At 46.9% G+C, this 14,863-nt stretch overlaps 1 protein-coding gene across 1 annotated transcript in view; it reads left to right on the plus strand.

Moving 5' to 3' along the window:
- Nucleotides 1-13,691, plus strand: part of Rxrg (retinoid X receptor gamma) — a 42,655-nt gene extending 28,964 nt beyond the window's left edge. Inside the window, exons 4-10 of the mRNA XM_051186198.1 lie at nt 106-285; nt 3,637-3,797; nt 3,904-4,033; nt 5,483-5,615; nt 6,931-7,022; nt 8,249-8,354; nt 13,193-13,691. Of these exons, the coding sequence (XP_051042155.1) occupies nt 106-285; nt 3,637-3,797; nt 3,904-4,033; nt 5,483-5,615; nt 6,931-7,022; nt 8,249-8,354; nt 13,193-13,340 (950 nt within the window). The 3' untranslated portion in view covers nt 13,341-13,691. The remainder of the gene's footprint in view (nt 1-105; nt 286-3,636; nt 3,798-3,903; nt 4,034-5,482; nt 5,616-6,930; nt 7,023-8,248; nt 8,355-13,192) is intronic.
- Nucleotides 13,692-14,863: the final 1,172 nt, after the last annotated feature.

Here is a 14,863-nt window from a genome sequence, read left to right on the forward strand (position 1 = left end):
TCTTTAGGAGTTGTTATTTGTACTTAGGGGCTATAGCTGTTTCCTTAGGGGGTAGTCCTACCCAAATAAATACAAGCAGTCTATGGGATGTTCTCTTGTAACCAGGAAAGCACTACGGTGTGTACAGCTGTGAAGGCTGCAAAGGCTTCTTCAAAAGAACCATAAGGAAAGACCTCATCTACACCTGCCGGGATAACAAAGATTGTCTCATCGACAAGCGCCAACGCAACCGCTGCCAGTACTGTCGCTACCAAAAGTGCCTAGTCATGGGCATGAAGAGGGAAGGTGAGACTCAAGGAGAGCAGGCTGCATGCAGAGAGTGAAGACCGAAGCCCGAGGAAGAGCAGGGCTGCACTGGACTCTGGGAGAGAGAGGTCTGATGTGGAGGTTAGGATGAGTCTAGGTGCCACAACTTCTCAGGGCTTACCTCCAGAGCTCAGAGGGCCAGAGGCATCTCTTCCTCTGTCATCTCTCTTCTCTGAAAGCCCAAGGACAGGTGCCCACACTGGGCTTCTCCATTTCCCTTTCAGTAACTGGGCAGAGGGTCTCGGGGGTGTTAGAGGCCTTGTTCTCTGAGGCTCCAAGGGAATATCCGACTGACCTTCAAGGTAGAGTTGGCTTCCTGCGTTGGCTTGTTGATGCCATCTAGGATTTATAACCTAGTCTTTGTGGATTATTGGCATTTACAGGTCTGACAGACTGGCCTTCTCAGTCCTGGAGAGTGTCACTGGGTATTGGAGTGGTTTCATCTTTTAATTTATAGTGTGAGTTAGTGGGCTATCCCTGCGTCAGAGAGTAACAAATCTGAAAGTGCCTTTTCCTTGTTGTTCTTGCTTTAAAAGATCGAAAGTCATCCTGCTAAGTAACACAAATACATTGAAGTGGGCAGTTAATTAACTAGAGGGATCTGTGTGCAGATGCCTGGCGTTCCTGGGGAATCTTAGTGCTGGTGCAGGAAGGATGTCCTCCCCTTGCAGTAGGACAACAACTCACTGCATGGGTTCCTTCAACACCTCTTATTGTGGGTTTGAGGAAGTCTGCCAGAAAGAAGCAATGAAGGAATAGGTCCTGGAGCCCATGCTTAGAGGGAATGTCATCAACAAGGAAATATGACGGAGAAGGGTACATTTCAGAATCACCCAACTAACAGGAACCAGCTCACAGATGAGGAAAAGACCCTAAGATTCAAATGGCATCCCAAGCTGCCCCTCTGCTCGCCCCTCTGTGTCTTCCCTTAGGAGAGACATCAGTGTGAACAAGATGGCCAAGTCAAGTATTCCCCTACCAAAACATCCAGATCTCACTAAGAGAAAGGGAAAAAAAAATCCTTGCTATGGCTTCAAGATTGTATGTGGTATAGACACCCTTTTGTCCTGCTAGTTCAGCTTATCCTAGTGCCCTAGGAGCATAGAAGGTCTTTAAGTGGGATCTGGAGGCAGCCAGCCTGAGTCTCTAGGCTGGCACCAGCATGTCCTAACTTTTGACTTCAAATATGTTATCTAGTTTTTCTGTGGTTCATAGTACCCCAGAGAGTTTTTGGAGGGGGTTAAATGAGATACAATAATCTATATAAAGTATTGAGTATTAAATATAGCTTCTGATCCGGAAAGCACTCCATTAATACCAGCTGCTGGAGAGCCTGAAAATATACAGTAACTACTTACTGCATGGTTGGGTGAAGCCTGAAAAGCTGGAGTCTGGGATTGTGTTAGATCGGCTAGTGTCCTGGCTATGTCGTGATGTATATTGTAGCAGGAGCTGAGGATATCTGCCATGTAGAATATCTCCTAGTAATGATATGTTGCTTCAGTTATAACAGTGAGGTTTATAGTACTAATAGAAAGAGAGAATAGCCGATTTGTACTCAATGGCAAATGGGAATCGAACCTAGTTTCCTGAAGCCAAGACTTTCTTTGAAGCTTCGGGATTATTTTCCTTGAATGTCACAAGTCTGTTAGAAGAGTTGATTGACGATCACAGAAAGGACTTAACTCAGTTTGCTTCGGTTTTTAAAATTCAGGACAAATAGAAATGGGTTGATTTCTGAAAGATAAGTGCAAGAACATTCAACTTCAACCAGAAAATCTGACAGGGTGAACCGAACAAGAAAGGGGAAGGAAGGGAAGCTGAGAAAGAGGAAGGGACCCTGTGGGAAGACTGGGGGAGAGACACAAGCCCACAGGGCAGGAAGACAAAGGGGAAGGGGACGTAAACACTCCATCAAAACTTCTACAGTTGTGTTGGTAATTCCCAAAAGTCCTTCTCAGTCAATCCCTGCAATTTCAGCCCCGTGGACAGGGAAACCAAGGCTGGGAGGAGGCTGAGTGGCAGATCTGAGGGCGTCTGCATGCATGTGGCCGGGGTAACATTTGGAAAAGATTTCTTTAGCTCTGAGGTGTGTGTTCGCTCCTCTCTTGCCTTTTCTCCTCTCTGTTCTATTTCAGTGTCTTCTTCTCGCCTCTTTGTTTTCTTATCTCTTCACTTCCTCCCTCTTCTTCCTTCCTATACTCTTTCTGTTTCTCTGGGCCACATAATATTGCTACCTGGTAAGGATTATTAGTGGTGGTTTTTAGGCCTCTTCTCTGACCTCAGAAAACCAGTCTCGTCCTTCACAAGAGAGACTCTGCTTGCAGCTCCCCAGCTCCAGCCCTTCAGACAGCCTCTGTGGCTCACATCCTCAGAGGATAAGGGCTCCCTGGCCTATGGGCTGGGAACAGCAAGGGAGAAACCTGGAGGAGAGGCTACTTGCAAAGGTGCTTTACCAAGTTAGACTAGAATTTGCTCCTCTGTGGGAGCAAACTATCTTCCAGTGCTGAATTCTGCTCATTGCTGCTGGGACTAAACTAGAAACAGCAGCCTTGTAGATAGAAAGGAACCCAACAGAAACTTCACATTGAGAGGTCAGTGTGGGGTGTGGGGTGTAGGGTGTGGGGCCTGCCTTGCACCCCAATGTGTGGACCAAGGGTTCTGAGAGCTAAAGTGAACTTTGGTGAAAGCCCCAAGTTTGGGGAACGCAGAAGTAACTCCAACCTACACCTTTGCCTATGTGCCCTCCCCCACCCATGAAATCAGTGCACATTCTGAAATGTGTTCTAGGTGACATCCCTCCACCCCTTCACTTACTAAATCCCCACAGCTGGCTCCCTGAAGATCTTCCCTGACAAGTCGGATCAGGTGATGTTGTGTTCAGGATGGTGCACAGGAGGCCTACCTAATGGGACGTGAATGCAGGGGCTGATGCATAGGATCTGACAAGGGGAGTTTTTGCAGTAATGGGCTTGCTCCTTAACCGTTGCAAGCTCACTGCTCATCAGAGCCAGCAGAATAGGAAAGATAATGGACACAATGAGGTTAGCAAGGAGATGGTAGCTCCTTCAAAGAAGGGTGAGATTAGTGAAGCTAAAACAGAAACAATAAGAGGGTCTTTGTAATGCATTGGAAGCAATATGACTACCGACCCACCTTTGTCCCCACAAGGAAACAGCTTTGCTGTCTCTGCCCCATCTGTCAGCATTACAGTGTCCCTGGTTATATACCATGGTGAGTCCATTTTAAACGGGAAAAACTTCAGGTAGGTGGCTGTCCCACATTGGTCCTTGACACTCTGTAACATCTGTCGGTCTTGCCACATGCCAGCTGTGCAAGAAGAAAGGCAGAGGAGCCGGGAGCGAGCCGAGAGTGAGGCAGAGTGTGCCAGTAGTGGTCACGAAGACATGCCCGTGGAGAGGATTCTAGAAGCTGAACTTGCTGTGGAACCAAAGACAGAATCCTATGGTGACATGAACATGGAAAACTCGGTATGGTGTCAGATTTCCATCCAGTTTCCATTTCCTGACTGGGACTGGAGGACAGAGAGGGATATTTAGAGTCCCAGGACTTCATGTGACTTTGTTCCTTTTTCAGACAAATGACCCTGTTACCAACATATGCCATGCTGCTGACAAGCAGCTTTTCACCCTTGTTGAGTGGGCCAAACGCATCCCTCACTTCTCAGACCTCACCCTGGAGGACCAGGTCATTCTGCTCCGGGCAGGTAAGACATTGGGTTTCCTCTTTTCCTGAGACAATCTCCTAGGCTACTATTTTGAAATGACCACAAAAGGAGCAACTTGTAGACCAGGCTGGACTCACAGAGACCTGCCTATCTCTGTCTCCCAAGCACTGAGGTTAAAGGTGTGTACTGCTGTGTCTGATCTTCATTTTATGACATTTACAGACTTGTACATTTAAATACTCCCCCCCCCCTAGGACTTTCATTCCCAAATGAAACCTCATTCATGGAGGAGTAGGGCTTTTCCCCAACACAAATGTTTCTGTGGTTTTATAATTTACATTTCATTTCAAAGACTCATAAATAACTTTATTGAGGATAATTTGAAGCACTGTCTTACAACTATAAGACTGACAAATGGAGATATTCCCATTTCACCAGGTGAAGTAAGAATGTCAGAGATTTTGGGGGCTGGGGAGATGGCATGATGGGTAAAAGTGTGTGCTATACCAGCATAAGGAACAGAGGCAGGACCCCTAAAGCACGTATAAGGAGAGAAGTTGACTGAGGTTGCATGTGCCTATCACCCAAGCTCTAGGTGTTAGGAGTGGCAAGGAGATGGGAGATGGAGAAGAGGGCTTGCTGTCCAGTCAGTCTGCAGGTTCACAGAGGAGCCCTATGTCCTGAGAGTAAGGAGAAAAGTGATAGAGTAGGAAGGCTAAATGTTCTCCTCCGGCCCCAACATTTGCACACCCACATGTAAACACACATGCTCACGTGGACACACACACACACACACACAGAGACAGAGACAGAGAGAGAAAGAGAGATTTCTGCTTAGGCCTATGTTACCTGGGGCTCAAGCTTTCCTCCCTCCATTTTAAGATTCTTTGTGCACAATCTTGTCTCCTGTATTAGAGACGCTGCACTCTGTTGACATCTGCCGTAGCTCCTCTTTGTCACAGAGCCATCAGGGAGATTTCATGAGGACTGCCTGAGCACTGGGAACCAGTTCACTCATGCATCCCTGACAGCTGATGAGCGATCACTGAGTGTCCCCTGAAAGCTACATACTGTGCTGTTGCTATAGATGACACCAAAGAAATACAACTAGTTTGTCAGGTCCTGGAACAGAGACTATGAGGTACAGTCACTGTACCCATCATTCAGCTAACAGTGACTATTGTCTGGTAAAGTTCCAACTCATAGTTGTTGTCAGCGATGACAAAAAGAGCCCCTGCTCTCAAACTGTCATTCTAGTCTGCATCTGAGAAACGGCAGGGGTTTGTGCAGAGCCATGAATTCAGGAAACTCTAGCGCTTGTCCCTCCTTTTGTCACTAATTACATGTGTCACCTTGAGCTGCATCTTAACCTCCCAGGATTTTCCGTTCTGCTTTCATTACATGGGATAATAATCCATGCATTGCTGACTATCAAGGAAGTAGGAATGTGATGGCTTTTCCCACAAGGTCTCCTCTCTACGCTTGCAGGGTGGAATGAATTGCTGATTGCCTCCTTCTCCCACCGCTCCGTATCTGTCCAAGATGGCATCCTGCTGGCCACAGGCCTCCATGTCCACAGGAGCAGCGCTCACAGTGCGGGTGTTGGCTCCATCTTTGACAGGTTGTGATTCCCTTCTGTTTCCAGGATCTGCACATGGTGCATGTATACACATTGTGTATACACACAACTCTCTCTCTCGTCCCCTTCTCTCCTCTCCCTCTATGTGATGCTGATATAATGGCAGTCCAAACAGTTCCATGCGACTATATCAAAACCATTTCCTTTTTATACGGAGACAGGATCTCATTCTATAACTTGGGCTGGGCTCAAGCTTATGATAATCCTCCTGCCTCAGCCTCCTAGATGCTGGGATTATAGGTGTGAGCCCAGTTTCCAGGCACTATTAAGCACATGAAAGCATAAATATGGGGATTGAGAGAGGGATTTTGGCAAAGGTGACTACAATAAAACAGAGCTAGTCAGAGGCCAGCATCATTGCCTAGTAGATGGAGGGGCCTGCTACCCTCATGCTTTTGAGTTGGATGGAACACTGACATCAGCTGGTCAGCTGCAGGTGGGAAAGAACAGCATATCATAGGGGCCAGAGATGGAGACAGGGTCTAGGATGCCTTTTGAAGAGGCCTGGTATGTTGGGCTAACATTTTTTTTCTGTCCTCCTTCTCTCTGGACACCAGATCTTTAGGATACAGCAGAAGCAATCTCAGTCAGAAAGTGACACCTTGACAGCAACTCTCTCCCTTAAATGTACTGAAGTGCATTTAAAAGAATAAATAAAAAGTAATATAAATACTATATAAAGTATAATATAAAGTAAATAATAAATAAAGTAGTAAGTAGATTGGTGACTTGGAGCTAAAAGAATGGGCTTCTGGTAAAAAGAAAGAGAAATCTGAAGTCTATTGAGTTCCAGGACCCAGCCCCCCTCTCTCCACTCCCCCGCCACCCCCATAAGTGGTCTCTTTGGGAGACATACATGCTCACTTTAGATGCATGTACTGTACGTCTTCCCAGTCCTTTCCCATGATGTGCTCAAGCACGTTCATGGCTCCTAGAGATACTTGTCCTTTGATCTGTGCTGCCTTCCTCTGGTCCTTCTGCATGTTCAGTGCTCTGGGCTGGCTTCTCATGCCTTTCTGTTCCCTGCTGGGAGGCCATCGCTCCTCCCTGGGGAGCTCTTGAACTCTGAGGCAGTAATTCACTGGACCTTTCCCTCTAGAGTAGTTTCCACACCCATTTCTTCATCCACACCGAACTCCTTAGGACACAGGGCTTTGCCATTTCTATCCCTGTACCCTGACGTCTTCAGTAATGTCCAGAAACCGAGTAGGCCCATCACAGGTGGTGGGATTCCTTGCTGGTCCTTGGCCTGGAACTCATGCTTCTGTTCTTCCCTGCCCCTGCCTCCTGTGAACAGAGTCCTCACGGAGCTGGTTTCCAAGATGAAAGACATGCAGATGGACAAGTCAGAGCTTGGGTGCCTTCGAGCCATTGTTCTCTTCAACCCAGGTGATTTCCGCTTGACTCCCTCTCTCAAGGTTACCTCCAGGGCTCTGCTATTGCTGCATAGCCCCTCCCCCGTACCACCAAGCTCAGCCCAAACAGGGCAGCTTGAGCCCAGAACCCATCCGCCTGTAGAGCCCTGTCCTCTCCAGAGCCATCCTGAAAGTATTTTAACTGGGTATGGAGTTTCTTTAGGTGTGTGTGTGGAGGGGCAGGGGGGTGCTGGGGGACGGTACAGCTGGAAAAGATGAGAAATGACAGTGACTCACCGTGAAAGAGAAGCGGGAGGTAAAACGTGGTCAGATTTTGAGTATATCTCTAAGTCACTGGGATCCTCTGGTGAATTCAATGTAGGGTGTGGAAGAAAGACAGAAGTCAGTTATGTCTCAGGGGTATTTCATTTCCCAGAACAATGATAGGCATAGAATTCCCATTCATTTGACACGGGTAAAACCCCAGGGGAAGCAATTTCTAAGGGTGAGTGGGTTGGGACCAGGATTTTGTCTTTGGACATCCAAGAGAATGGACTTCACAGGAGAAGCCAGGACCAAGGATACATAAAGATATATAGGCAAGGGCTGCCTACCTCTGACTGAGTTGGGAGGGCTGCCACAAACCTGATGAGAGATTAGTTATGAGTAAAGACTGCGGAGAAGAGGGCTGGGGACTGAGAACTTCACAAGCTGGTAGGAGAAAGAAAGGTCAAGGGAGCTTGGCGTGAGGTCATTGGGAAGGGCGTGGCATCTTGGAGATTCAGCTACAAAGCACCTTAAGAGAAGGAAGTGACCGACTTCATCAAATGCTGCTGTGTGTGTTCAGCCTTCTGAAGTGTGATGTGACATATGGGCACCCTTTATCTCCAGAATCAGGGTATCTCTGACGCAAGCCATGTGTAGGTTTAGTTTTCATACCCTATCTCACCATGCAGCCGCACTCAGCATATAGAAAGCATCTGCTAAGTGTGTGGACATCATTTTTCCAGACAGGCCTGGATAGAATTAAACCCTCATTAAGTCAGAAGAGGATTCATTCACTACTAACAGTTGACAATCCTTAAAACGGATCATTTTTTAGGGAGTTTATACACAGAAAGGCCAGCCATCTGACAACTTCACAGTTGTCCCCATGCTTGGGTTCCGTGGGGTGGGGGGTGTCAGTATGATAGGGACCCTGTCTGGAGGAGTTGTCCTGCTGAGGCATTAACTAGAAATCAAATCCATTGCTCTCTGTAGATGCCAAGGGTTTGTCCAACCCCTCTGAGGTGGAGACACTTCGAGAGAAGGTTTATGCCACGCTCGAGGCCTACACCAAGCAGAAGTATCCAGAACAACCAGGCAGGTGAGAGGGTGATGAGAGAATGGCAATGTCAAGAGCAGTGCAGCTCCTCCTCATCCCCATGGACTGAGCCCCTCCCATGCTGCAGGGGTTCTGTAGACCTACTGTGCTTACATCAGCACAAGATAAAGGCTCAGGTGAGGTTAAGGTCTTATCTGTCTAGATCACCTCACCATTCACCTACTAACATTAGTGCATAAGGCAATGGCTGTAGATAGAACAGCATCGTGCCCCAACAGCTTGTGGGTTTGTTTTGTGTTATTTCATTACCAGCAGTTAAACTAAGTATGAAAACATTACATGGAAAGTAGTTTTTATTACAATGTATCATTATTGTGGCGGTGATTTGTTACTGTTGTTTATCTCTTACTGTGTCTAATTTATAAATTTAATTTTCATTGGTACATATGTATATATGTACACATGCATACATTTTTCCGTATCTATGTATAGGTTTGGTGGTGTTCTCAGTTTCTGGAATGCACATAGGGCATTGGGACAGATCTTCCCTCAGATGAGGAGGGGGACTAGCACATGTATTTTTAAATGTTGGATGAACAAGGAAATGAATGGATTGATATGGGAGCGTGGTCTCCATTCTACCAAGTGATAGATTCAGAAGGGAGTCAGTTAATCGAGATCGCAAAGCTGGTCACTGGGAGAGGTGAGATATGAACCCAAGTCTCTGTGAAGCGACAGCTCACAGCCTTTACCCCATGGTGACTCTGATGCAGTACAAAGGACAGGCTCCAAGAGCTGCTGGTCCTAGGCATCCACCCCGTGGCCTTGTTTCACCTTCTATAGCTTTATTATTTGGTCTAAGCAAACCTCTTAAAAAGTTTCCTACAAAGTATGGCAAAGAGTTTTCCCTGACTGCAACTACAATGAGAACCTGTGATCTTCACATCTCATAGAAAACAAGTGAAACAGAAGGCTGCCTAAGACACATTAGTTTTGTCTTTAGGACTAATTGTGCCCCTCAACACACACTGGTGACTTTATTCCTCTGTGAAGCCAAATTTCCATTTATCCCGGATCACACACAAACATCTACCAAATGTTCAGCAGAGGCAAAACTGTTTCATGGGAGGTTGTGAAGAAATCAAGTGAGTGGGTTTCAGCCCTCAGTCAGTTAATAATCAGGCTGCTGTAGTATTAGATGTTAAGCAGTGATAACAGACTCATCAAAGCCGGTAACTCAGCCCAGTGGGAGTTCTTTCTCATCCCTCAATTGTGGTGGGCCCTCAGTGCACCACTGCCAGCACTCAAAGGTCTGGGCTCATTCCACTTGTGGCTCCAGTATGCCTCAGAGCCCTCTAAGTGATGGGGGGCAGGGAAGGCAGAGGAATATGGAGGAGAGGAGCTCTGTGGACCCTGAGAGGCCCTCTGCCCTCTTCTAGTGACTGAAACAGTCCTGTGATCTAGCCAGCTATGGAACGTTAAGGAAGAAAGAGTCAGGAGAACTCAGTGGCCACTTGGTATCCTGTCCTTCACCTGCCATTGGAGAAATCAAAGGGCCCTGTCCTGAGAGGTTGAAAGCATCCTGGCCTGCCTCTGGCAGTTACAAGCCCTGAGCAAGCCACATTAAACAGGATGCTCTGAGTGGGTGTTCTCCTCCAAAGCCTCCAGCCCCCAGATCCTATTAGACCTGCTGTCCTCCATGCTGTCCTCTTGCAGAACTAACTCTGGGTCCTGCTAGTAACCATTAAGAACAAAAGCACATCCCAGAATAACCTGACTCTCTTTCCTCCCAATTCCAGCAGCAATGTCTGCTTTATTAGAATAAATAGTTGTTAGAATCAGGTAACAAAATTTTATTGTAAATATTTTGGATACACTTTGTTCTAGTGTCCATGTGGTTCCCTGTGTACATACATAGAGATTGTAGCTACAGATGTGAGATTGTGTCTTTCGTTGCAATGTTTTCCTCCCTTGGCCATCCTTGGTTTTCTGTGTTTGTTTATTTTCTTGTTTTTTAAAAATCAAATGTTGAAAGCAATAATAATAATAATAATGTCCCATAGTTTTGTCATAATTTTGCAATGTGCTTCTATTTTCAGGTGCTTAAGTCATTGCCCTGTAGCTAGCATCTAAGTTGTTTCTAAATATCAGTTTAAAAGTTTTACAACTGATGTTTTTCCTGGAAGAGAATACCAAGGGCCTAGCTACCTCTAGGCCATTGGTTCTCAACCTTCCTAATGCTGTGACCCTTTAATACAGTTCTTCATGTTGTGGTAATCCCCAACCATGAAATTATTTCCTTGCTATGTCATAACTGTAATTTCACCACTGTTATAAATCATAATGCAAATATCAGATAAGATATGCAGGGGTCACGACCCACAGGTTGAGAACCATTGTTCTAGATGCTGGAGAGGGAAGCCAGTTCTCAATTGGGAGTTCAGGAAGGGGATAGAGGCTGTGTCCCCCGTGTGTCCTGGGCTTTTCCAGCATACCCTGAACAAGGGGTGACATCTGTCTGAGCTCACAGGAGGTTCAGAAGGTTCATGAGGGGAGTCACATGGCTTATTAGGCAGGCAACTAACCTTCCATAGGCTGGTCACCTCTGACTCGCATGCCTGCACTTCCCAGTCAAGGCACTTGTCATGGTGGTGGAATGCTGCCACTTTGTGGATAGGATTAAGTAGTGCATGGGGTCCAAGGTCTTTGAGAAACTCGGAAGCAGAAATTACTCACACACAAGTGCCTTCCAAGGCTGCCTTGCCACCAACACACCAGCCAAAAATGTAGTGACAGTACATATCGATGCACAGGTGCCTTCCATTAGGCCTGGCCTTAGTTCCCAGGCCCAGCACCAACGGCATAGCTAGGACTGGGGAACACTGACAGCTTGTACCGGTTGCCAGGATCAATCATGGTCTAGCCCTGCATGTTAAATAAAGGACCTGGGTGGAAGGGCAGCCTCTTCCTTGATGCACTGTCTCTTTGCATCAAGAGCTCTGAAGTTTGTGCTGACAGTAGCATAGAGCTTTATTCTTTTCATATAGAAAAGAGTGGTCCCTCCCTGATATTTTTATCTGTTGACAATTTGGTTTTCTTATATTGATTATTTTTGTCTTATTTGGGTGTGTGTTGTTGTGTTCGTGTATCCAGATGTGCATACATTTAGAGGCCAGTTGTCAATCCATAAGTGTTGGCAGCCTTTTTTTTTTTTTTTTTTTTTTTTTTTTTTTCTTTTGAGACAGGGTCCTTCACTGGTCTGGAACTTACTGATTGTGCAGGGCCAGCTGCCCAGTGAGCCCCAGGGACACCTGGGTCTCCTCCTCCTCAGAGCTGTGATTACAAACTCACACCAAAATGTTTGGCTTTTTTTCTGTGAGTACTGGGTATCGAACTCAGGTCTTCAAATCTATATGGCGAGTGGTTTTCCGACGGAACTATTTCCTCAGCCTTGCTGCTGTATTTTTTAAATATCACGTGACACAAACATACAAGTATGCACATTTCCGAGGAACAATGAAATTTTGATTCAAAACCTTTCCTTGAAATGAAAATTTCAAGCCATGTAAGCAAATCAAAGACCGTTTCAAATCAAGGGGCCAGCTTCCCATGTCACTTCCCTGGTCTCACAGTAACTATCCTCAGTATAGGAAGCATGGGCAAATGTTAAAGTGTGTGTGCATGAGCAAGTGAGTAAGGATGTTTGTGCACACATGCATGTGAAACTGTGCATGTATGGCAGCCTGGGTGTACATATGCAATATTCTGTGTATGCACATATATGTATGCATGCATGCATGCATGTATGTATGTATGTGTAAGTGAGGGTATGCACAAGCCCATGTTGGGGTGTCTTTCTTATTGCTGTGATAAAATGCTCTGGCAAAAACAACATAGGGGAAAAGGGCTTACCTTGGCTTACTGTTCCTGAGCAATACTGTCTATCATGGTGGAGAAGATGTGTCAGGAGCAGCGGCCAGCTGGACACATTGTAGCATACTCAGGAAGCAGAGCAAACAGGAAATGGGGCTGGGCTATACATGAATCACCCACCCTCCCCGTGGGAGACAGGCCATACTCAAACCACAGCAGGAGGAGGTGAGTGCATGTCTGAGAGTAGTGGGACTAGTACATACATGGGTCTCTCGTGAGTCTCGGGCGTGTGAGGATGTGAGGTCAGTGTGTGAGTGTATGCGCATTTTCTCCCCAAACAGACTGGCTCCTCAGAGGCAGTCCCTCTTCCTCCCTTCTCCCAATCTAGCCAGAAGCCCAGAGGAGGAAGCTGGCCATATAAATTAGTAGACACTGGTTAACTGAAAGTGAAAACTTGGTTTTGGAAACAGACTCAGATCACACAGCCTAAAGTGATCCGCTAGACTGTGATGAAAAGCAGGGTCTCCTCAGAGCAGGGCAGGGTCTGTGACCATGCCTGGTACATGGCAGGTCCTCACACGTGTTCATCTAGTGGTGATAGCTGTCCCAGGAACAGCACACCTCTTGTGTCATGCCCTGCTGCAAGGGCTCACACTAATCTTGGCGGACCCTGAGGAATGCTGGGAAATGACTGCCAAGGCATGCCACGTCAGCCATACAGTTCCATGATTGATGTGGGGCTGAGGGCTATTCTGGGACATGCCATAGAACTCAAGACTGCCCACATGCCATGGGATCCTGGTTCCTCTGTTCACATGAACCAGCCCTCTAGCTGGTTTCTGAAGTTCTCAGAAGCTGCCCAGGTTGCAATCCTCCAACTCCTTCATATCTGCTTCTAGGCTTTTCTGTGGCAGCTTGGTGGAGACCCAACAGATGGCCTCTACCACCACAGCCAGGTGCCTCCTCTGGCCATTCCCTAGTCACACTGTCCCTTGGCTTCCCTGCAGGTTTGCCAAGCTGCTGCTTCGCCTCCCAGCTCTGCGCTCCATTGGCCTGAAGTGTTTGGAGCACCTCTTTTTCTTCAAGCTCATTGGGGACACCCCCATTGACACCTTCCTAATGGAGATGTTGGAGACCCCTCTGCAGATCACCTGAACATCCTCAGTTGCAGCTTCCCCACCAGGGTGACCGATCCCTGGGCTGATGTGTGTGCAGCCCTACCCTGCACACTGTCCCCTGCCTCCCACTCTGACTTCCTTCCGGTCCCCAAAATGTGATGCTTGTAATAAAAACAACCTTTCTACACACGCGACTTTTCTAGGTGGAGTTTTGTATGGATGTTAAAGGTGACCCTTCTTTGCTATCTAAGGGGCTGAAGTCTTTCTGGAAGTTCTTGAGAAGAGTAACCAAGCCTCTGTACATATAATTGGTTTAAATTATTTTTTCACTTGCCATGGAAAGCAAACAAATGGAACAGAAACTAATAAACATGATATTGGCACTGCTTGTAGTATGTGGTGTGTTACTGTGCAGCTGGGAAGTTCTCTGGGATGTGGAGGATGGGGGCCAGGATGTAGGTTAGCACTGACTCTGTGGTTCAGGGCTGGGGGTTAGGAGCTGAGTTGGGCTACAGATACAGCTGGAGTTGCTGCTGGAAAGAAGGAGAAGGTATCCTTTAGAGACAGCTTGACTCTCCTCTTCACCCTCTTCTTCCTCCTCCTCGTGTAACCCTTCTCAAGCCTGTATTCACAGATATGGAAAAGGAAATGGGGACTACCTGGGGAGGAGTGCTAGGGTTTTACTCCTGCCCCTATTGGGGGGCACAAACAAAGAGGTCTATCCCCAAGCCGAATGAGAGGACAGAAAGACTGGCTCAGTCAGTGCCTACCTATGTAAGAGGAAGCTGGGGCCTGAGCTTCCTGGCTAGCTACCCACTAAGCAGCAGGAATACAGACCCATGAACACAGCAGGTAGCAAGAAATACTTAAGAGGGGTTGGACTATTGTAAGCATAGAGACTGATGCCTTTTTTGAAGCCTCTAAAGACAGGGCTTCATCTTGAATTTGCCCTTGGGGTTAGGGAAGAAGGAAGCATTTTACATGTCACCTGTCTATATTGAGCAACTTTTGTCTAACCTCTGTGTGATACACAGGTCTTTGGGGGATGCCTGAACAAATTATCACCTGCCCATGCTTAAACCTATTTCTTGTCATCCCTTTTGTGATGGTCGGTGTGAACTGCCAACTTGACACATCTAGAATCCCCTGGGAAGAGTCTCAGTAGGGCTTGTCTGGATCAGGGTAGCCAGTGAGCAAGTCTGTGGGGGAGATTGTCCTGATTATGTTAATTGATGTAGGAAGACCCAGCCTTCTGTGGGCAGTACCATTCCATGGGGTTGGGTCCTGATGTGTAAGAATAGAGAAGGTGAGCTGAGGAGCAGACATGCAAGCACTCATCCTCTCTGCTCTTGACTCCCACATAACCGGCTGCTTCCAGTTCCTGTCATGACTTCCCCACAATGAAGGACTGCAACCTAAACTGTAGCCAAGTAAACCTTTCTCCTTAAAGTTGCTCCTCTCAGAGCATTTCACCTACTGAGCGTGACATGAATGTAGGTTACTTTCTCAATCAATTCTCCAGTGGACAGGGGAAGGAAGACCCAGAAGAGAAACGATGGT

The sequence above is a fragment of the Phodopus roborovskii genome, unplaced genomic scaffold, assembly GCF_943737965.1.
Source record: "Phodopus roborovskii unplaced genomic scaffold, PHOROB, whole genome shotgun sequence".
NCBI classification, from domain to species: domain Eukaryota; kingdom Metazoa; phylum Chordata; class Mammalia; order Rodentia; family Cricetidae; genus Phodopus; species Phodopus roborovskii.